Source organism: Thunnus thynnus, chromosome 4, assembly GCF_963924715.1.
Source record: "Thunnus thynnus chromosome 4, fThuThy2.1, whole genome shotgun sequence".
NCBI lineage: Eukaryota > Metazoa > Chordata > Actinopteri > Scombriformes > Scombridae > Thunnus > Thunnus thynnus.
The window spans coordinates 29,005,266-29,029,222 of record NC_089520.1 but is presented as its reverse complement, the minus strand read 5'-3'; the positions used below and the strand labels follow the sequence as shown (position 1 = coordinate 29,029,222).

Here is a 23,957-nt window from a genome sequence, read left to right as displayed (position 1 = left end):
ATTTTAAAAATTTAGGAAAAGTTACATGTAGCTCGAGGTTTTCAGCCGTCAGTTTTTGTAGTGTAGTGTACACACAGATTTGGATTTAACCCAAAAATCTAGCATGCGGTTTATTAATGGTAAGGTCCCGTCTTCGTGCAATGACAAGTTCAGCAAGGCACACTCTGAAGTTTTGCGTTGAGGTTTGTAAACCATCTTCACAACTCATTGCTTGGTCCTCCGGAATTAAACAAGTTTCCTTTGCACCTCACCTGAAATGACAAAAAAAGGGAAACAGGGAAACAGCAGATGAAGACTTGGATGAACTGTGCTCAGTGTTATATTTTCATCACCATCCTTTTAGATGGTTAGGGTGAAGTGTTCAGTTCAGGAAAACAACTTGGGACATAGGTAACAATGTAACTAGTCCACATTGACATTGTCATAGTAATTGTTACTATATAAAAAAAATACCAACAAAATATGTATGTGTTTTCTACATTTGCTGTTAGTGGCAGGCTTCCTCTTCATAATTATTATTATTTCAAACTATAACAGATGGATAACACTATAATTTTATCCATCATGTTTCTATAAACAGAACTTCAAAATACATTTTGAGGTACTCCTCCCTTATCATCTTTCTTATGGATGGAGAGTGGTCTGTAGTAAACACCTCCACCTCAAGCCCCAAATCCAGGATCTCTCAAGTCCATGCTTAAAGCCTTCAAGTTAAACCCCCAATACCTTAAACTTTTAACCCCCCATACATACCTCCCATCCCCAGACAGATGAGCCAACTTTAGGACTAGTGGTTCCTCTTCCTTGTTTTCAATTGGTTCTGGATTTTGTTCGAGAAAGACCTTCGCCAGTATCTTATCTCTCTGCAATGTGTAAAAGTCCTCTATGGCAGGATAGAGGTATTGTCTTATGTACGTCGTAGAAAGTTGTTGGACTCATAATTTTTAGGTTCATGACCTTTGAAAACTCATCCAACTCTGTGATTGTGCTCCTTGTAAATAGAACAGAAGACGCAGCAAGCAGGTCAGCTGGCATTCCTCGAACATCAGGGGATGATTTCTAAGTGCCAGAATGTCCTTTGAGACAGTGCCATGTGACCTTCATCTGTGCGCCAAAAAATGAAACGGTGGTGTTGTTCATAGACGATCCACATTTCTGGCACATCTTGAAGGGTTCCATCATTGTCTTTGATTCTTGCCAGCCTGTCTTCCCAGCCTCGTCATCAGATAATGACGTGGTAGTAGAGTCTGATTCTGGACAGTTCTCATCATGAGGATCCAGGCATTCAATGCTGCTGAAACTGGTGTCTAGATCAACTGATGGTTGTTTTACTGTCCCAGAGCCCACCTGCAATGAAGTGACGATGTGAGAAAGGTTTTTATTCAAATAATTTTGTAATTTAGTCAGAGATATAATTTCAGATCAGCCTGGAAAAAGATACATTTGGCCATTAGATGCTAACCCACATTGCTTGACTTACAGTCAAACGTCTTCTGAGTCTCTGTGGAGCACCTTGTTCTGTTTGTTTAGCCGGTGTTGAGGTTCTCATACCCGCTGAAGACTGCCCTGCCTCTGGCTTCAATAACGATGGACTAACAATGACAACTTACAATAAAAAGCATGTCATACTTTAAGATAGTATATCAATCAATATATGGCAGGGGATACCCATCCCCAATCCCCCAAATTTTCACAAATGAGCGTACTGTAATAATGTCCACCCAACCAGCAGCAAATAATAGGCAGGTGAACAAATGCTGCATGGAAATTGCATGGACAACCCCACATCTATTCATTTGTAGATGAGGCAGGAACCTGCTTGCAAATAACCTGTTGTTCTCGAATCAACATTCCAACTATCAGTGGCACATTGAAATGCTGGTAACCACAGTGGTGGAGGGGCTTCCAAGCTTGCCAAACATAATGTAAAAATAGACATACATTTATGCCAGTACTGATTTTGGTGTGTTCTCGTCATATTTGGGGGTTTTTATTGCTCAGAGCCATTCTTTGCACCATTCAACATAATCAGTGGTAGCTTACGCTTACTCCCTCCTCTCTCTTTTTTTCTGCAGTTGTCGCATCTAGGCACCATACAACGAGAGGACATGTTTGTTGTCGACAAAACGAGTCCAATTCAATTTACATTGTTCTTTTTGGCTTTATGGTCAAAGAGTGAAGTATTTGAGAGACCTTTCTAACTTTGTGTACACAGAGCCACGTTTGAAACGCCCACCTCCACGTGCTGGGCAGGTTTTGAAAGGATTTGGGGACTGGGTGTCAGAAGCTCGCACGCAATGCATCCTGGTAAATGTAGGCACTGTCAGCTCGGCTCAGCGAGCAGGAAAACTCAGCTGTCTTGGTCAATATAGCACGCACTGAAGAATTCATTGCTTCAATTGACTACATTTAACATCAACACTGATTGTACATCAACATAAAAAGTGGCGAAATTTCCCTTTAAACTAGCATACATACTGTAAACCTCAAGCTAAACAAACATTGTTGCTTGTGCCTGCTGCGTTTCTCCTCCTGACCTGTGGCGGCGCTGCAGACACACAGAGCGCACTCCGTAAACCGTCAGCCATCTGCCGCAGTCAGTTAGCTCCAGCGGGAATGGAAAATGGAGGATTGACCGAAGAAAGAGCGAGAGCGTATCATCGGTATTTCTAGCGTGTAGGTGGGTGGAATACAACCATTTGAACATTTACTAGTGTATTGTTGAATTTTCGTGGGGTTCCTCCTCCTGCAGGAGCTGAACAGTTGACTCCAGGTATCCGAGGCAAGGTTGAACATGACGTTAGCTGTGACGTTAACTTACAGTTAGCTAACAGTTACAGTTAAACTAACGTTACGCTATTTAATGTCACTCCGGTCCCTCATACTTGTTACGTACGAGTCTTGCTGCAGAAGGAATGTCTCACTTGGTCATTGTGTGTGTTTTTTGAAGGGTTACTCAAATGGCTAATATCTAAGCTACAGTTCAGTTTTCAGTTAGCATGCCCATGCTCGTGGTAGCTAATGGCGTGTGTACGTGCACGTTTCGCAACGCACAGTTCCATGTTATAAGACGATGAAGTGAAGCGTAACATGGATGGACTTAACATTATACCGGGAGTTGCCAAGAATACCCCCTACCATTATCTTAACAATTTGGAGAGCTCTGCTCATGGTTCGTGTTAGCTTTAACATTAGCTAGTAGTTGGACGGAGTGCTTGCTCTGCGGCCGTCATTGACTGGGACGGGTGTGCAGGAGGTGCAGTCTCATGTCGTAGCTTAGTTTGTTGTCCAGTCCCTCCAACAAAGCCCAGCAAAACTTGCACATAATTCAGGTCACACTTGACAATCTGCATGCGATAATATTATGTATGGTTGTGACTGGGAATTCAGAGCTGCTCGATCGTGCGCGTCGAGGCCGTGTGCTCCTTCCCTCTCTGTGTCGAGCAGCAGTTACTACATCTCGGTATTGCTGTTACATGCACAACATCTAGCATCATTGATAACATGTGTCAGAATCTGTTAATCTTAAAAAAAGTCGATTGAATCGTTTTGTCTCGAAAGTGTTTAATCTGATCTTCATCCCGGACCCCTCCCACCTTTTCTTGGCAACAGCTTCCCCCTCATTCACGTGGCACGGTGTCGTGACCACCAGCACACTATTGGAGCATTCTTGTTTAATCACCATTAGTCTTTTGGTTGGATGTTTTTAAAAGCAGATTAAATGATTATGGATTCACAATATAATTGTATGCATTGTATCAAATTATTAAAATAATTCAAGTTTTTTTTTTTAATCTATTATTGTGAAAATTGCAAATAATTCCCCTCATGCACAGCAAACAATTGTCCGCCTCATGTTTGGGCAGTTACACCTTTTGTGCATTTTCAGTTACTGTGAAAAATATAAGTCCAGTTTAAATTTACTTGTGTTTGGTGTATTGTTTGTTTTGTCACAAAGTTAAATCTTTGAGTCATTTTTTTAATTGAGAAAGACTCCAATTACTAAACCTCATGTTTTGTGCATAATTTTTAAAATCTAAACTGAGTTATTGAGTCCACGCTGTTGTTGCAGCTTAGCTTTTCTGTGAAGGGCAGAGTGCCTTGATCTTAACTTATTTTTTTTCCCTCTGGCAGATTCTTTAACCCTGCACCAAGACTGATGGTTACTGCTGTGAATCCTTTGTTTTGTTTGAAGAAGCACTCTGTCACCCATCGCTGCTGAACTGCAGGTACAGATATTAACAATTTTCATAATGTGTCGTTCAATTGAGTAGGATTTTTTTTTTTTTACCTGGAGAATCTTAAGCTCTGTACATCTTCATGATTCATGATCAACATTACCTATTTCTGAATTGTATGAGGCCACAATTCAGTTTTAGACTTGATCCATGGAATTACTGAACATGGTATTCTGCTCCCAATCCTGATATTCTCCCTGAAAATGATTTGAACAGCAAACATTGTCTGTATTCTTAAGTTTAAAAATGCTGTATATAGTTAATTTTTTGTCAAGGTGGTTACTTCACCATTACATACAAACCTAATTTGCAGCATTGGACTATAGAGGGTATGCACGTGATGTGATTATACACAGAAGTTGCCACAGTCACTCCCCCTGAGTGGCAAACATGCTACAGTTAGCATCTGTCATAATGCTTTCACATGCAAAACACTGTCATAATTTTTAAGAGCTATTATACAATCAATTATGCAGATTAAAAAAAAATCTTGCACAAGTTTTTACAGACTGCAGAATGCTAAAGAGAAGGGAAGAGATGTGAAGTGATACTTTCTAAGGGGCTGTGTAACATCAGAAGAGAAAGTGCACAGTTTTTTGAATGAAGTGTAATAAAATCTAAATGTTTCCACAAACACGTTTGAATCAGAATATCACTTAAAGTCTTTGATTATGATTCAGCTGACTAATGTGAAGTTGGGCATTTATTTGTTGCAGACCTACAAAATACTCCTCTGCTTCTCGATCCACACATGTAGAGGTGTCAGGATACTCAGATCGGACCACATTTCAATGCCCACAGACCGTTGAGGAAATTGTACAGGTCATTGTTGATACCGATGACCTTCATGTTTGTTACGTTTTGATATTTGTTTGTTTTCCTTCTTTATCACCATACATAGCAGCCATACTGACACTGTTTTGCTATTCAGTGATGGGGTGGTATGGTGAGAAAGTGATGTCAGTGCATACCTTCTATAGAGCTGTTATTAAAAATTATAGATGACTTAACGCACATAATGAGTTAAACTAGCATTGTATTTTATTTGGAGTGAGAATGTAATAGAAACAAGCCTATCTAAAAAGTTAAGACAGAGCAGTCCAGTCACTGCCTACTGAAAGAACACCTGGCGGCCCTCAGTGTTTGTCACAATACTTTATAGAGTGAAAAGAGTGACTCATAGCTGGTCTTTTGTGCTCTTCTCTTAACTGTAGACATTCAGTTTGAAAGTAGTGATTGACTCCATCATCTATGGAGGAGAATGTGAGCCCTGAGCTCTCTCTAGCTCCTGAGCCAGAGCAGAGCCAGGACCGTATGGATAGCTGCTCTGAAGGTACCTTGGATGAGCTTCTTTTCCCTTATCAATGATGATGATGTTGTAGTTGCACTGGGCACAGCTTTAGTGTCAGGTTCTCTAATCTGTGAATGATTTAAATATGGGTGAGAAATCAGTGTAAGTAAGGGTCATATCCAAGTCAGCATTCCTTCTGAAATCATCAATCATTTTTATTTATATGCATAGTTGATCACAAACAATCAGTAGTTTCTTAGCAATGTTTGTATGTTGAACTTTGGTGATTGTGTGCCATGATTTTTTGCCCACAGCCTTCTGTGATTTTTCTGTCCACAGGTGAAGGGGATAACGTGCAGTGTCAAACTGAAAGCGAGAATGCGGTCAAAGAGACGCTAGAGGAGCCAGATAAATCTACCAAGGCCAGCAGTGAAGTAAAGAAAACTTGGGGTTTCCGTAGATCCACTGTTGCAAAAAGAGAGATGCCAGTGGAGGCAGCAACCGACAGCCCTGAAAACCGCTGTCCCGTCCGCCGTAGTGGCAGGCAGTCCAAGCGTACTGACAAACTAGAGGAATTCCTCTCCACTGCCAAAAGAGGGTCAAGAAAGAGCGCCCCTCCCAGTCTGGAAAGTGGAGATCCTCCTTCCCAAACTCCAACAGATGCAGAAACTGCTTCAGAGGCCAGCTTTGATGGTAACACTGATGCAAAGGCTGTAGAGGACAAGGCAGAGTCTCCAGACAGGAGGACGAGAAGTGGAGCAAGGAGGCAGACCCAAAGGAGAACTCGAGGTGGCAGACAGACCCGAGGTGGCGGCAGAGCGACGGTCAAAGATGATGGAAGCTCTGAGAACGAGGACAGCAGAGATGCTGCCAAGAAACCCCAGTTACTGGATGAAGACAAGGAGAAAAAAGATGAAAAAGGTGATCTAGGTCCCGAAGATGGAGGGAGCTATAATGCAGCACAGCCTCAGCCCGAGCTGGACTCTGAGGAGAAAGAGGTTGCTGATGAGAAGAAAGAGCACGGAGATAAAAACGACAAAGGGGAAATAGAGGAGACTGAAAAAGAGAGTGATGAGGAGAGCACTGAAAAGCCTGCAGTGTTGGTAAAGCGTGGACCAATAAGAACATATATTAATAAAAAGAAGGCGGCCAATAAGAACATTACCCCTAAAGCCTCTGCTCCTGCCAACAAGAACGCCACTCCTGTCATGAGGGAAAACAAGAATAAAGCTACCCAAGGTCCTGGCAAGACACGCAAGTCCCAGATGGACGAGGACGATGATGACAATGACTCCTCTTCCACATCTTCATCTTCATCATCCATTGAGTCTGATGATGGAGGATATGACCCCAATGCACTTTACTGCATCTGTCGCCAGAAACACAACAAAAGGTATGTTTTCATGTATTGCTTCATTAGGTGGGTATTCAGTGATCAGCATAACATTTTTTCTCCACTGGCCCACTTGGCCAGTATATCAGAGTTTTCACTGGCCCAGCAGCCAAAAAAAATGAACATAACCCATAACCCCCCCCCCCCTAATTTTGGTGATTTGTTCATTGTATACATAATACATTCAACAGTGAAATTCCCTTTTAGTTATGGTTATGTAATGTTGCTATATTACACAAATATGCAAAATATGAAAGTAAGCACATATTGGATCAGTAAATGAATGGTGTATAAATTTCTCCATATTATGTGTAAAGCCAGAGAGTATGGAGTACACACGGAGAAGAGAACTTATAACATTTCAGCGAGTGTGGATGACCTTGATAATAAACTGTATCAAGAACTGAGACAATGTTGAGAGATCTGCAGAAATGTACTCGTTAAGAAAGAAGATAATGGCGTTTGTTTGTGTGCACGTGTTCACTCCAAGCTCCTTCTGTCTGTCTCCGCGAGCCACCTGTCAACTACAGACATGAAGCTGAACTGTAATGAATGAAAGAAAAAGAGAAATGCAGAGGAAGAAAATGAAACGAAGAGCATCTGTCTACACAGCAAATCATCTGTAGAGTGTTTGACGGTTATTTACTTGTCTTAGAACGTAACCACTCTGAAACAATCAGAAAATCATGTTTTATTTCTCTCATTCATCAGCTTTGTTCTCGCTACCGCTGCTCGCTCTCCTCGATCAACCACAGCCGCTTTCTCTCGCTCGCTTTTGCTCTCTCTCTCACTTTTTCTCTTGGGAAGCCGACAGCAAAGCCCAACTTAACTTTTAACATCATTGAATGAAAAGAAATGTCCTCCCCTCGTCCTAAGCTGTATACCCATCAACTTGCCCTGCATAAACTTTTACCGGCCCTGCTCCATCGGGACAGCAATTATGTCAGACCCTGTTATTATACCCACATTGTCTTAATGTCTGTTTACATCAATAAACATTACATTTTAACAATGTGTTGCAAGCAAAACATTACAATTAGCTCTTCATTGTACCTTAAACATGGCATATTTAAGTTTCATGTCATCTCACCTCCTTTTTGTCAAGCTAGTAGCTACATCTACTGTCTTATTTTACAGTGTCGTGTCATATTGATATGCCACCTGAAAGATTAAGGAAAGCCAGAGTTTTTGTTGAGTATTACTTGTATGAAAAGTGCCACTACAAAATGTCCCTTGCTCACTAGGTTCATGATCTGCTGTGACCGCTGCGAGGAGTGGTTCCATGGAGACTGTGTGGGCATCACTGAGGCCCGCGGGCGTCTGATGGAGAGAAACGGGGAAGACTACATCTGCCCCAATTGCACCGCCAAGAAAAACCAGGTGGTCAGGCCTGCCACATCTGTCCTGTCTACAAGCACAGAAATTGGGGGACCCAAAGCTGATGTTGCTCCTCAGACTTCTGTTCCCACTGTTCCTGCTGCCGCCTCCTCTTTAACTGCTGAGAAAACCAACGCCAGAGGAGCAGAGTCCAGTCCCTTAGCTAGTCAAGCTGCAACAGCACCTCCTACCTCCTTATCTGCTGGTACTGAAGAGAAGGGAGCAGAAGACCTAGGCATCAAAGGCAGGATAGAGAAAGCTATTAATCCAACTGGGAAAAAGAAGATAAAGATCTTTCAGCCGGTAGGTCCTTGCAAATGATCTTAAATGCTTTGAATAATCGTGTTTTTAGGAGTCCAGCCAATAAATTCTTGTCTGAGGTACAGTGCCTATTGTTCTGGAGTACAATACTACAATACTTAGATGCCACAGTAAACTGTTAAATTCTGTATTTAATTATATTAACAGGCGTTGCTTTAAGCTAGTTAAATTTCATTTGACTGCAGTCACTGTCAAAGGGTTTAAATGTGTGGGTGAAATGTTACATTTTAATTATTAATCTTAATATTAATCTGTGATTAGTGTGCAGGACCCCGTTACTCCCAACTGTTGTTGTGTTTTCAGGTTGCATGCTTTTAGAAAAGGCAGACTCAAAAAGAAGCAGTTTGGTTTATTTGGTTCAATTGATAGTATGAAAAATAAATTATGGGGACAAACATGCTTAAAGATGTGGCGATGGCATCAAGCAGCCCACCACACCTTGAAATTGAATGCATTGTTTTTTTTAAAGCTGTTTTTAAAAAACATCTCTGCAGACAATACTGTATAAGTTCACTGGTAAAACTCTTTAGATAGTAACTTATTTACTATGCAAAATGACCTTGTGGATTATTAGCTGTTGATTGTATTGTGTACTGACTTGGAGCAGTCCATACAGCAGCCAGCCCAACCAAAAGCAGACCAGAAGGTGGCACCAACCGTGGAAAAGAAGGTGGAACCCACAGCAGAGCAGAAAACACTACCAGACCCAGATCAGAAAGTGGCATCAAACATAGAAGTGAACACGACACCAACAGTGGAGGAGAAGAAGGCTGATGAGGAGTCTTCACTTCCCAAATGTATCGGGCCTGGCTGTGAGAACAACGCCCAGCCGGACTCGGTGTACTGTGGAAACGACTGTATCCTGAGACACGCTGCTGCAGCCATGAAGTCCATCACCGATGTCAAAGAGCCCAAGCAGAAGGACAAGCCCAAGGCTCAGAAAACCAAGCCTACACCAAAGGTAATTTGGGGCACCTGAGTTGATGCCCTTTGCCAGACATAAGATTTTTGGAAGTTATAACATAATAGCAGTGGAAAGCAACTTCTTAGAAGTTGTGTATGACTGCCATACGATCTGTCATAGTAATGTAGATATCAGGCTTTTATCCCCTGTCTTGATCACATTTGAGAAATTATTTCCCAAAGTGTGTGTGTTTTTTTTTTGTTTGTTTGTTTTTTAAATTTGCTGAATGTTTTGCTTCATTGTTAGCATTGTTGGGAACCTGTCCTTGAGTCTGGTGTGACTATTGAAGAAGTACTTGGCTGTCTTGTCTCCAAATGAGTTTAATCATAACATGTTCATTTACATGCTCTTATTTATACATACATAAATAGCTGCATTGGTGTGACTTGGAAGAATATTTAGTTTGACTGTTGATTAGCATTAGAGAAAACACATTCATGTATATGCAACAATCATGACCTAATATTAACTCACCCAGGTGTTATTACAGTCATGTTTGGGATTTAAAAAATATATAAAAATCTCATTTTGAGATTTTTGGCTGTCTCAAGTTTCCTTGCTGTGACTACACCCTCTGCATTTTAATGATGTCAAAAGAAGTTAAATCTTGGCCTGATTAAAATAGTTCAGGCAGAATTTTAATCTTAAAGTACTTGGAAGTGCAATTACTTAACAAATGGTTACTGGCAGCTACTACTGTTTAATGTCTACGGTCTAGATCTTTTAAGTGTCTGTCTCAAAAAGCAAATGTGGAGGCTTGGCAACCATAATTTGGTCTTAGCATAGGTTGTTCAGTAATATAAAACTGGCTCACATTGACGAGGGTCAGATCACGATGGCATCCTGTATTGTCCCAGAGCAGGTTAAGTTCAGTGGATCAGATCAAAATGAGTGAGTGTCCTGACAAATCAGCTCACATGAACAATGGAGTCATCATTCCCACAGGATCATGACATGGACACTGCATGCAGATTAAAGTGAAGTTATTTAAAGAATTTCAAAGTGTGGAGCCATGTGTTTGGACATCCAGAATAACGTTGCCTTGTGTTTGAATTTATTATGTCAGTGATTGAATATGTTGTGGCTTAGTAATATTTCACAGCCCTGGTGAGCATGCAGTGACTTTTATGAATATAAAGTAATTTTTAATAGATCCGAATAACATGGGCTGTATAAGTGAATTAATGTGTTCACTGATTATACTCAACAGTATTGTTAGGGTCTATATAGTAGGTACACAATGTTCTCACCTATACTGTCTATAATCTTGAGCTATTTGGTATATTTTAGATTGAGTTTACTTTGTGTTTCTTTTATTAACTTAAACTCTGCCTCAGTAGCAATGAAAATTCCCTAACAGCAGCCAGCAGTCTTATGTCAGATTAGATACTCCTCTTGATCTGTGCAAGTTACTGGCTATTTGTTACACACTCTGCCTCTATGTGCATTCATAGCTGGATTTAAAAAATCCTGTGGTTTTCATTGCTCTGAAAACTCAAGTAGATTGATGTCAGATTGACCCTTCAAGGGCTGTGGAAGGGAGTCAACAGTGATGTACAGTGGTCCAGAGAGACAATGTGGTCCATCATTTCAAATAGGGAAACAACCTTTTGAGGGGTTTAAACTTGAAGAACTACTGCCTGACTCTACCCCTGAGGGCAGTGTCTCAAATGAACCTTTTGGTTCATTTACCTCACCACACCAGTAAAATGTACCTGCCAAGAATAATTTAGCACACTGTACATTTGTCAGAGAAATATACCCCACATTTGCCAAAGTTTAGATGCTATGTTAGAATAATATTAAAGACTGAGTCTGGAGCCTGGAGGATATAAAAAAACCAATGTATTTACTTGGATTGTGCAATATGTCTGTATGGAGGTCAGAAAGGAAAAAGACAGAGCAAGCAGACTTTAATGGTCTGATTTTTAAAAAAAATTTTTATTAAGGGCAGATTTTCCTGGCATTTGGCAGGATGTTATGAAGTGAATCTGTATTATAAGGCAACATGGCTCAAGTCAAACATATCTTTATGTTTATTATGTAATGTTTCAGCCCACTTGCTCTGTTCTGTTACTAAACTGCCTGAATGTGTGCGTCTCTTCCCGTTCATCCAGAGGAGCGCTGCTGGTGCGAAGAAGACACAGAAGAAGAGCAAGGAGGATTCGGAGAGCGATGAAGATTACAGTCCTGATCCAGATGAGGATGACGAAGATGAGCATGCTGAGGAGCACCCACCCCCGCCAGCCACTGCATCCTGGTCCAGCGACCATAATTACATTGCAGTAACACCAGAAAAGACTACACCCATATCACCAACAGTGTTAAACAAAAAGTGTATGTATCTCTTTGAAGGTTTTGGGCTGTTGTTGAAACCACGTTGTGGTTTTTCGTTTATAAATGAGGTTCTTGTCATGCTAGCATAATTTAGAAATGATCCATATATTGGGAGGAACATGAGTGCTCTGAAGATGAACTCATCTGTACACTAGACTTTAAAATGATTTGCAAAGTGTTGTGATTTTGATAATGTAAAGGTTTTGTTACTCAATGAAATATTGGCAGCTGTTGGAAAGGTAAGTGATAAATGTGGCTTTTGGGTAAGTATTAAATAATCTTGAACATATTGATTTTGAAAAGGGCACTCCAGAGATTTTACACATCGAAATCAGTTTACCCAGGAGTACTGTTCAGCCTGTTAAAAACCGTAAATTATCTTCTGTGGCTTTGAAGGAACATTTCAGAGTCTCCATTTAGGACTAAATTCTTAACAGGAGGCTTGTTTTAGAAACCAGAGGCAGGAGAATGAAAGATGTCAGCATTTACCAGGCAGGGAATAGAATAATGCTACCAGGTTGCATTATGGGAATAGTGCAATACTGAATCACTGGAGTACCCTTTTTTGAATACCTCATATTTAAAATGCAGGACTGTAGATGAAAACTCAAAAAAAGAACGTGGTAGAGATAAAAGGAGGGCAATAATCTTAAACTCATTTTATGCTGCTTTACCATGAGATATATAGATGTGATGAGTGGAATTGTGCGTGTGTATTTGTGTGCACTGGGTGGTTTCAATTACCCACTAAATTTGGCTGTACAAGTCTATCCACTACCTGGTTACATCACCTCAGCTGTTGATTTCACAAAGGTCCTTCCCTCCCTTTCTCCAGCAGGTAGGTGTCTTAAACCCCCCATGTTTATGTGGACCTATGAAGCTAACATAGCTCATATTGAGCTGATAATATCAGGCATGAACCTGTTGAGCACAACCATGTGTTTTGTTTTGTTTTTTTACCCTTATTCTTTGGGGTGACAGGCTGACCTTTTTCAAAGTTTTAATTCATATTGAATACAATGCATCAGTACTCGTGGGAAAGTGGCTTGAAAATAAAAGGTGATGTGACAGTTTTTTGGATGCCTCGATTGATTATGTGAGCAGTGTTGGCTTGCTGTAGGATATCCAGTTCAGCTCAAACAAGCATACAGCTCATAATTCTACACACACTATGGAGACATGAAGCTCAAGATCCACCAGATGGTGAGCAGTCGGAAAAGAAGGAAGCTTTCCGCCCAGGGTACAGTGAGACCAGACCACGTGGAGATACAGCAGTGAAGTTCAGAAAGGCCACAACAGAAGATGGAACATGAAGACCAGGGCTGAGTGCTGCCTGTCACACATTTTGCACCTAACGAGATCTGATATATGTTGAGTGGAACTTGTTGCAATGCAATGTGGACATTTTGAGTTTCTTTCACTTTTATAAGATGTTGAGAGTACTGCAAGGCGCTCTATTGCTTATATGCTGAGTGTTGATATTGAGTAAATGCAGCAGGTTGGAACAGTATACCCAATGATAGTCTGATATAACATGAGGCATTATAGCCAATATTTTGAAGGATGTGACAACCTCTGATCATTATAGACTGGTTGCCTTCGGTCTTAATCCTGTTGCTCTGCTTAAATTTGTTGTGGTTTTAATTTTAAGTGGATTTATTAAGTATCTTTAATCCTTGGCATAATGGATGAAGCAGTAGCATCTGCAGATGAGTTTGAAGAGAAATGTGTGAAGTGTATTGCTAAATCAGTGTAGCCACACATTGGTTTATATATATTTTTTTCACACTACAAAAGGATGTTTGTGGTTTTAAAGAAATGTATTCATGTCTACTTGCAGAATTCATGCAAGTGACTTAATGAGACGTCTAGTTCTTGTGTGGTCAGAGTGCATGCATTTATGGGCACCTGATAGTGATCAGGGTTGGTAGCTGAGCTCAAGATAGGAATGAATTTGAAGATTTACAGTTTTAGTGGTGAGTAAATTATCAGCTCTATGATTATCAAATGTTATTTTATTCTCTGTTTATACAGTGTTATGGACTATTTATGCTTTAGTAGGCAGTGATACAGGTTGAGTAAACCTCTGAGCCCATGAGTAACTGCTAGATGCTGCTTGTGTCTCATGTTCAAGTGACAGAACCCGATAGTTGTAGTCCTTTCTCTTCAGAAACTGCTGATGGCAACTTTACAGTAAGAATTTACACAAGACTCAAGTGGATCATCTCCTTTTCTTCTGCATGGATCTGTAGTACTTTTCTTGAAGATCATCACCTCCAAATGATTGGGAAGAAAATACTTTTTTACTGCATAAACGGCACAATGTATCTGCTGTTACTGCTACAAATAAAGAGGGACTATATTTATCTGCCCAGTGGTCAACTTTGTGTTTATTTCTTAACCTTTATTTCAATGTGTTCTTACATAATTATGTGACTGTCATTTATTTATGGATCAGTTGAGCGAGGGCTTAATTGTTTAAGTTTTACTATGTTTCATATTGTTAAAGTTTTACTGTGTTTCACATTTTAATGATTTGAGTTTTATCAGCTGTGAAACCGATGATTATAATCTCAAGCAGCTTTTGTAGTCTGTGAATTACACACCCAAAATCATGGTTATCTGCAGTGTTAGTAAAATAGTGTCACACTACATATTGCGTGATGACATATTTTAAAATGTTTGATCTTGTTCTTGATTTCCAGCCCCTCTCAAGGAAGAGAAGCAGAATGAGAAAGAACACAAAGAGAAGGAAGCAGCCCTGGCTCCTGAGAAATCTTCCTCTGCATCCACAACGCCAGTGAAAGGAAACAAGAAGTCCCTGAACACTAAAGGTAGCAAGGTTTCCCCAAAGGGCAAGAAGCCTTCTCTTCAATCCACCAACTCAAAGGCTTCCAAGAAACCTACGACACCTCCGAGTAAAACTGCAGCAAAGTCCAAGAAACCAGCAAAGAGCGCCCACGCCCCGTCCTCCTTCCCTCCAGGTCCTATCCACGTCACAGGAGCACTGAGAGTCACCAAGTCCAACTTCACCATTCCCAAGAAGCAGCCCCAACAAAAGGACACTCCATCCCACAGTCAGTCCTCCTCATCCTCCAGAGTCCCATCAACTCCAGTTTCTTCAACTCCCTCCAGCCACTCTTCATCCTCCAGACCTCCACATCCAGCTGCGTCAGCACCCCCTGTAACCCCCATGCCGCCACCACCCAACAACCAGATGAGACAGAACATCCGCCGCTCGCTTACAGACATCCTCTATAAGAGGTGAGTGAGTCCCACAAAACATAGTTCAGGATATTTAGATATTTTGAGTAAATTGTTGGCTAAGACACCTTTTAAATAAAAAACATTTGTATTTACATTTTCTTACCACCAGAGTGAGCGACAGTGATGATCTGAAAATGACTGAGAGTGAGGTGGGAAGGCTGGCAGTTGCCATTGAGAAGGAGATGTTTAACCTCTGCCTTAGCACTGACAGCAAGTACAAGAACAAGTACAGGTCCCTCATGTTCAACCTCAAGGACCCTAAAAACAAAGTGAGTCCACGCAAACATGAAATAATGTGTGTATGCATGCAAAGCTATTAATTTAAAGTAATGTAGTTCTTAAGTCGAAAGAGTTTAGTGTATTTGCCTGCAGCTTGAAAAGCCATGGTTTCACTCGATTCCCCTCAAGTGTAGAAGTTAAATATCTGTGCGGTGTGTTTGTCTCAGGGCTTGTTCTACAGGGTGGTGGGTGGTGAAGTCAGTCCCTTCAGACTGGTCAGACTGAGTGCTGAAGAGTTGCTTTCCAAGGAGATATCAGAGTGGAGGAAACCTGACCCTCCTGAGGTAAATGTTACTCCCCTCCAACTACAGACTAAGCACAGGGCAACGACATGTAGATTAAACTATGTGTTCTACAGATTCCATAAAGTTTCAACAGTTTATATGGTTGTCTCCCACAGGCCCATTCTCCCAGTGCAAGATCCCACTCAGGGCAGTCCAAACTTGGCAGTAGGCATGACTCTGGCTCACATAGCTTGGATATGGAGGATGCTCCACCAACATCTGATGCAGATGTATGTATCTCTGCCACCACTTCATCTGCTCGCATGGCTTCTGCTGCAGTAAGTGGTGGCATGCTGTCTTTCTATGGCTTTCATACTTTCCTTTCACTTTTGCATGGGGTTCTTATTGCACAAACTAAAATCTAGCTAAGTATAGATAGTATCCAAGATAATAAGGGTAGTTAACTGGCTAAACTGTCCTGTTCTTCTTCTTCCTTTCTAATGCTTTATCTTTCAGTAGGCACTAATCCTACTTGTTCCAACCTTGTGCTAAATACAGCAGTGCACATCATCATCATCCAGAATTCTGGGTGTTATGTGAATGATTATCTGTTCCAGTTCATCTAAGATTCGATGGAGATCTTTTCTATGTCCACAGGACCAAGATGAGTCTGGCTTCACTCCCTCAGTATCCGCTCAGCCCTCTGCTGTTGAGGGGAGCAGCGGCATGCTGGATATTTTCAGTACCATGCTCAAAGACACTACTTCAGAGCACAGGACCCATCTATTTGACCTCAACTGTAAAATATGCACAGGTAAATGAGAGGCTGACATGGAGTGTCAGGGTAATATCCATCCAGTGAATCATTGTTATACAGCAGATAACTTTCTTAATGTTGTTTTCTTTTATCCTGCCATTTAGGCCAGAAAACGGAGGATGAGCCAGCAGCAAAGAAAGCCAAACTGACCAAGAAGCCTGAGACTAAGCCACCCAGACAAGAACTGCATTCATCCAGGTCGGGGGATGTCTCTCCTGTCGGCCAACAGCAGGTCCCCACAGCCTACCAGCACCAAGACACTATGGGCTACCAACAGCCGGCCCTTCCATCCTACCAGTCCAACATGGAGCCAACTGTCCCAGAATCCCAGCCGCAGCTTTACCAGGAAGACCTCAAGATCCTGGCACCTCCAGCCCAGGCCCCGGCACCCATCACTCCCACCATCTCCTCTGTCAGCATCAGCCGCAGAGACCCGCGCATGGCCAGGCACGGCTCCAGTGTTGCTGTCACCTACACTGCTCCAGAAAAACCCATCAACAACGCAGCAGAGACACTCCCAGCTCCTGTTACTGCTCCAGTGGAGGTTGGAGCCAAGGCACCCCTGCCAATGCCCCCAGCTCCGCCGCCTGCAGTGGCTGTGTCCAAATCAGCTAAAACAAGGTGCTCAATCTCATCAAGGTTCTTTTAATTAACTCATACCAGGGGTTTTCCAAAAATTCTTGGTGTGAACATTAGTGTATTACCAATATGCCTTGTATGTTTTCTACTAAAATTGCATGAGAATATGTCTTTAGGACCCTATTTTGTAACAGTAATGGTGGAGAGTATGATATTACAAGATGTGACAAGGCTGTTCTTCTCTTTAAGAAGAAAACTTCATATGATGCACTGTGTACTGGTTTTTAAACTTTGCTTTTGATTTAGAAGCAACCTGCTTGATATTTTTAGCATGTCATCTTAGGAAACACCTGGATGCTTTTTTTTTGCAAACCTCTCTGAACGGATGATATTTTTGGTTTTACAGTACATCTGAGCCTCCTCCTGAGGGTGAAACAGCAATCTTCCTCCATGGTCAAGAGAAGATATGGAAAGGATTTATCAACATGCAGTCGGTGGCTAAGTTTGTGACCAAGGCTTACCTGGTGTCAGGATCTTTTGAGCACCTCAAAGAGGTTAGTATTTTTTCCTCTCAACATACACTTTCTGGTCCAACAATTTATTGCTGTTTCTCATATGTCATAGAAAACATTGATAAATTAATGCAGAAGTCTTGCCTATATTTATAATCAAAAGCATCATTCATTGTTTTGTCTCTGTTGTGCAGGATTTGCCAGACACCATTCATGTTGGAGGACGGATATCCCCAAACACAGTGTGGGACTATGTAGGGAAGCTGAAAACCTCTCTGTCCAAGGTTTGTTTGAGCATAGAATAAAAGAAAAAAGTGCTTTACATTTTTATTTAAAGGTCTTACATCACTTACACAGTAGTTTTTACTCTCTTTTTACGCTGTTTGTAGGAGCTGTGTCTGATCCGTTTCCACCCAGCCACAGAGGAAGAGGAGGTGGCATATGTCTCTCTTTTCTCTTACTTTAGCAGCAGGAAACGATTCGGTGTGGTGGCTAACAACAACCGCAGGATCAAAGACCTCTATCTCATCCCACTGAGCTCAAAGGACCCATTACCCTCCAAACTCTTACCGTTTGATGGGCCAGGTAAGCATTTACAGGGATACACAAATATACTTCTGTGGTGACTTGAATGTAATTGTATATATGTTCATGTTCTCCTGTTCAGTTGTGTTGTTTTTTTTTTTGTCTTCGTACATGTGGTGAGTATATTTAGCGTAGTCTTTGTTTTTGGACTCAGGTTGAAATGAGAGCTTTTTTGATTCATGGGTTTGTACTGTAGGGGGCACTCACACTCCTTGTTGAGTCTGCCCTGGAAAACACCTCTGTGCATGTAACAGCTGCTGTGTTCTCTGCTGTGTATCTGACTTTGTATCAAACATTTCTAATAAAGGAAGTTTGCATCGCAGGTTGGTGCCAATTGAGTCCAGTCTCAGCCTGTTGTTTTTTAAGACTTGGCTCATACATAAACATAATTGAACATCTGTGTAACCAATAAATTGCTGTGAACTTGAGTCATTTTATACCATGCTGGTGTTCATATGGTAACATGCTGCACCACTGGAATGACCAAAAATCTTCTTAAACATGTCCTCCTGACTGAAGGATCAGCACTTGATTTCAATTTTGCAACCAGTGACTGTACAACACTGTTAACAGTACCACATAGCATTTGCAGTTTTGGTAAGTAAAAGGGCGTCCATCTTGTAGGGTCTCACACACTAATGGATCAACTCCCACATAGAGACTGATGTTTTTTCCTTTATTAATTGAGTAGATTTAGAAAAATCAAATTACACATCTTGAATTTGTCAGATGTTTCTGTGAACGGACTGGTAAAGATCACGAGTCAGAATTTCAATACAACTTAATTTATGTGCCTGACTGGATTAATCAGAACAATATTATAGTTAACCATCTGTTGTAGTATTTCTTGCCATCTTGTTATGTCAATTTACAGGTGCAGACAGTCAATGATTTAGAGTGGTTTTATTTCATAGTTTGTATTTTGGTTACATCTGGCAGCACATCTACAAATCTTTTCAATTGCCAACACAAACCTACAGTCAACAAGTGTTTCTCTAGCCAGCAGTTATTTACTAATGACAGCATGTTTTTTACTTTAATTCATTTAAATCACCAATGGGTTTAACAACTACTCATATTCCTACATTGTCATTAGTCATATCAAATGATTCGCTTTTGAGTTGAGAGAACTTTGGTTTAATATCTGATAAAGCTGTATATGTGCTACTGGTTCCTTCAGTATGAATCATGGAAAATGTTTGGAAGCTCTCATTTCACCTGGTTTGTGTGTGTCTTTATTGCAATATGTTGTAAGCCAGAAATGCTCATACCTCAATCAGTTTTGTTTTAGCAGTTTTATAGACAGAGTGGCAGCCTTATTTTGAGAAATGTATCTGTTAGTTCACATGTAAGTGTTGGTTAAGATTCTTGTTTTGTCCATCGTACAGGGCTTGAACCGGCACGTCCCAACCTCCTCCTGGGGCTGTTGATCTGCCAGAAAGACAGAAAGCGTGCTGGTGCTCCGTTGGAAACTGAGGAGAAACGGTCCAAGACTCAAACCAAAGATGTCGATGACACTGGCCTTCCAAAGCCATCTCCCTCAGTCAAAGCCGAAAGAAACACACGGCAGAGTCTGGAAATTCCCTTCAGCACAACTCCTCCAGGATCACCTCCACCTAGCTCCTCTGAGACCTCAAGCAGCACTGCCACCGCCTCCTCTGTCCTTTCTTTCTTGTCCTCTGTCAAAACGCCTGCCACATCCACTACCACTGGCAAAGACTCCCCATCTTCATCCAGCTCTGTAGCTTCCTCTGCAGCTAACGCCACTCCTCTTCAGACCATCCTTAACACTCTTTTTGGGAAGAAAAAGCACGACTCAGAAGCTTCCAACTCTCCATCTGATCAGGGTGGGGAACTCTCCGTCCCGCCCGCTACAATGCTAGACCCCATTGTGCAGCAGTTTGCACAGATTTCTAAAGAGAAACCGGTAGAGGAGGATGAAGATGACCGACCATATGACCCAGAAGAAGAGTATGACCCCAGTAGGGGCTACAATGTGCCTAAAAAGCCTGTTGAGGTAATAAGCAAACCTGAGATCTCTAAGCAGCCTGAAGTAGTAGCGAATGAAGGTGATGATGTGGCATATGACCCAGAGGATGACTCTATTTTTGATGATGTAAAAACTGTATTACCAGGTCAAACTAAGGCTACAAATGAATGTATAACTAATCCACAAAAGATCCTGGAGAGCCTTAAACAGATCGGGGATCAGACATTCCAGAAACCAGGAGAACAGCAAACGTCATCCACAGACGCACCTGGTGCCTCACTGACTCTTCCAGACACACTCTTAACTCAACCCACCAAATCCCTTTTGGCCAATAGCCAGCTACTGCAGCTTGGCAAAAAGGTTGAAGAGCTGGTGAAGTCTTCGTCGGTTGCTCCCTTGATCAACCAGAGGAGAGATCCCCGACAGAGCAGGGATCCTCGCCAGGCTGCAGCCAGCAGAAAACTGACTGATGAACCCGAGGAGAGAGAGGAGACATCTGCTCTGTTGGCAGATTCTACTCCGCCTTCACAGCCGGTGGTTCAAGAGCCACAATTGCCTAATGTAGCTGAACTCCCAGACTCCTCACAAGGCCCAGAGACATCATTGCCTCACGAGGAAGTGAAAAGTGAGATGCTACCCTTCATGGAGTCAGACAAGGCAGAGGTGTCAATTCCTTTGTTAGGAGAGGAGGTGGAACCTGATATGGAGGTCAACTACATGGGTGAGATGGAAGTGAAAACTGAGGAAGCTGAGCCAATCAAGACTGAAATAGAGATGGACAAGTACAGTATTTGGCCAAATGCTGCCAGTATTTTAAAAGCTGGTGAAGATTCAGAGTATGAGGAGAGTAGCCAAGATGCGGCAACTTCAAACTATTATAATGAGCCTGCAAACACCTCTACAATAACTTCCACAATCCCGGTCCTCACTCAGAGCACAACGATGGGTGACACTCAGTCCCATCACATGTCACATCACATGTCAGCATCAGGCTTGAACAGTGAGTACAGACCTCCAGCTGACATTCCCCCATCCTCCAACTTCCCTCCGCCCCATCCGATGCAGGGGCAGAACCTGATGATGAGGCCTCTGCCAATGTCTATGCCACCACCCATGCAAGGTCTTCCTCCAATGTCAGGCCCCCCTCCTATGCAGGGACCCCCTCCGCCCATCCATGTTCCTCCCCCTGTACGCGGTCCTCCTCCCATGCAAGCTGACAGCACCCAGCAATATGTCCCACCTCCGGCAGCATACCCTCCATATCAGAACCAGTGGCCAGGCAGCAAGCCCCCGCCACAGCAGCAGCAGCCGCCTCCTGGACTACCTCCTCAGAATATTATGCCACCCAGAGGACCACCACCACCCTTCGCTCCAATGGGCCAGAGAGGCCCTCCTCCTCAAATGTTTGATCCTTCCATCCCCCCTCAGCACATTGGACAACAAGGCCCTCTTCCAGGCCTTCCTCCACCTCCTAGTTTTGACGGACAGAACAATTTGCCTCCACCAAGGTTCACTGGTCCGCCACCGCCGTTTAACTTCCCTGGAAGCAGAGGGCCTCCTCCACCCTTCACAGGGCCACCTCCTGGACATTTTGATAACAGGCTTCCTCCTCCGTCCCACTTCACAGGATCCAGGGGTCCTCCACCATCTCAGTACGGTGACCACGGAGCCCAACCTCCAATGGTGACCCAACCCCCGATGGTGGAACAACCTCGAGGCCCTGCAGAACAGTATAACAAAGACACAAACTCTTTCAAGCTAAATGTGGACCAACATCAGAATCCAAACCCTCTCCATGTTTATAAAGACAATCAGGGCCCGCCTCCAGGTCCAGCTTACCGGGGACCTCCACCTAACCAGTATGAGGACAGAAGAGCTCCCAGTGGGGAGATAAGCGGACAACACTTCAATCCACATAGCCAGTATGGAGACTCCAGACCACACTCCTCACCATCACATCGTGGACCTTTTGATGAGCACCGAGGTCCTCCCCCTCAGGAGAATCGAGCGCACCCATCTCACCCTTTTGGTGGATCAGAGCGGTATCGCTTTGATAGGCACTCAGATGAGGCTAGACCTGTTCGCCACAGCGGGCCCCTGCTGCCAACTCCCACAGAGGCTCCCATAGGTCCTCCAAGTCGTATGGGAGGCCACAGTCCAGACCTGCACAGGGATGACCACTGGCGCCGACACTCTCCTGAAATCAGGAGGAGGAGCAGCACTACCCGAGAGGACTCAGAGCCTCGCAGCGGAGATCGTTTCAGTCGTTTTGAAGGCGGGCACCGAGAACCTGCTCCTGGTTCCTCACAACCGTCTGAAGAGAGACAGAGAGAGCTGTCTGAGGATCGCAGGAGGGAAAGAGAGCGGGAAGTCCCCCACCCTGGCAGGCCGTCATGGGACAGGGGCCAGGGCAAGCGATGGAGCAGGGAACGAGAGTGGGACAGAGGCAGAGAGAGGGACCGGGATCAAGAACGAAACCGAGAACGAGACCGCAGCAGAGGGAGGGAGGGTGAGAGGCACAGGGAGACGGAGGGAGAGCGACACCGGGATCAAGACACAGACAGGAGGAGAGACCGGGACAGAGACAGGGACAGGGAAAGGGAAAGGGACAGAGCCAGGGACAGAGATTCTGACAGGAGGGACCACGATCGCGACAGAGGCAGAAACCGTGAGCGAGAACGTGAACGAGAGCGAGACAGACGGCGGGACAGGTCCCGAAGCAGAGAGCGAGACCGCGACAAGGACCGCGGGAAAGATCGGGGCAGGGACAGAGACAAAGATAGGGAGAGGGACAGAGACAGAGACAAAGACAGGGAGAGGGACAGGGATAGGGACAAAGACAGAGATCGTCGGGAAAGGAGCAGGAGCCGAGAAAAGCGAGAGGAGAAAAAAGACACTAAACATGACACATCCAAGGAGAGTGATAAAACTGCAGAAAAAGACAAAAACACGTCCTAGTATCTGTTTCATGGACACTCCACACAGTTGAGACACTTTGATCTTTCACCACTTAAAATCATCACTGTAAATGTAGATGAGAAGTATTTCGCTAAATTTCCACAGTTGTGTTCTTTCTGGAAAAAAAAAAGTTTGACAATGTTTGTATTCTCTTTGTCACTAAAAGGTTTCTAAATTTGTTTTATCACATTTGAAAAACAAAACTGAAGGCCATCTAAGTTGCTTGTGTACAAGATGTTTTAAGTAGGCTACTGAGTCCTATTACATGTACCTTTCTCCTGTCAAAGCATTTTTTTTTTTAAGAAAACAATAATGTAACTGATTAACACCATTTGCAATATGTAAATATGAATGTATTTGTGTATATACTGATGTTTTTAATACTTTTCTAAGTACAGAAAATAAAAGCCATATACGTATCTGAGATGGATAATGTGAAAGTTAAGGCAACACTGCTTAGAACTGTGGTCATTGCACAGTGTAAGGTGTTAAATTGTTCAGCAGCTTTGAACTAAAAGTCTCCATTTATTTACAGTATAGTACACCCCATCGATGGTTGTTCATGAAATGTCCTGATTCTGTTTCAGCTCAACCAATTAAACCTGTTTGATGACATCTGTGTTTGTCTCTGTTACTGTGGATACACATAGCTGACATGTATTATGAAGATTTTTGACATCAAAGGGCATCCATAAATTACAGTTCATTTCCACATTTATGTAAGTGCAGAATATGTTTTGTAACCTTAGAAGATGTATGTAGCCTTATATCTGTGAGATGCTACAGAAAATCCAGAAACCTGGTGAGGTAAAGGCATGATAATTA

At 42.7% G+C, this 23,957-nt stretch overlaps 1 protein-coding gene and 1 long non-coding RNA gene across 8 annotated transcripts; one reads left to right on the top strand and one right to left on the bottom strand.

The window, feature by feature from the left end:
• Positions 1-130: 130 nt before the first annotated feature.
• Positions 131-2,629, bottom strand: LOC137181982 (uncharacterized). Of its 2 annotated transcripts, none has more exons than XR_010928218.1 (4): positions 2,538-2,629; positions 1,481-1,592; positions 754-1,347; positions 131-251 (listed from the first exon to the last, which is right to left on the bottom strand). It is a non-coding gene; the product is annotated as an uncharacterized lncRNA (long non-coding RNA). The 2 variants fall into 2 exon arrangements; XR_010928217.1 differs by lacking the exon at positions 2,538-2,629 and adding an exon at positions 2,044-2,454.
• LOC137181976 (death-inducer obliterator 1-like) lies at positions 2,556-23,745 on the top strand. 6 transcript variants are annotated; one of them, XM_067588141.1, is made up of 17 exons: positions 2,556-2,680; positions 4,135-4,229; positions 5,453-5,571; positions 5,869-6,922; positions 8,167-8,602; positions 9,237-9,581; positions 11,702-11,921; positions 14,627-15,185; positions 15,298-15,457; positions 15,635-15,751; positions 15,868-16,029; positions 16,349-16,505; positions 16,613-17,129; positions 17,494-17,641; positions 17,794-17,883; positions 17,989-18,184; positions 19,573-23,745. In XM_067588141.1, exons 3-17 carry the CDS (start codon positions 5,490-5,492, stop codon positions 23,130-23,132), a joined length of 7,803 nt encoding a protein of 2,600 aa, XP_067444242.1. In that variant the 5' UTR covers positions 2,556-2,680; positions 4,135-4,229; positions 5,453-5,489; the 3' UTR covers positions 23,133-23,745. The 6 variants fall into 6 exon arrangements, with proteins under 6 accessions (XP_067444242.1, XP_067444244.1, XP_067444240.1 ...); XM_067588143.1 differs by having other exon boundaries at positions 9,228-9,581; positions 15,868-15,981; XM_067588139.1 differs by having other exon boundaries at positions 9,228-9,581.
• The last annotated feature ends 212 nt before the right edge of the window (positions 23,746-23,957 follow it).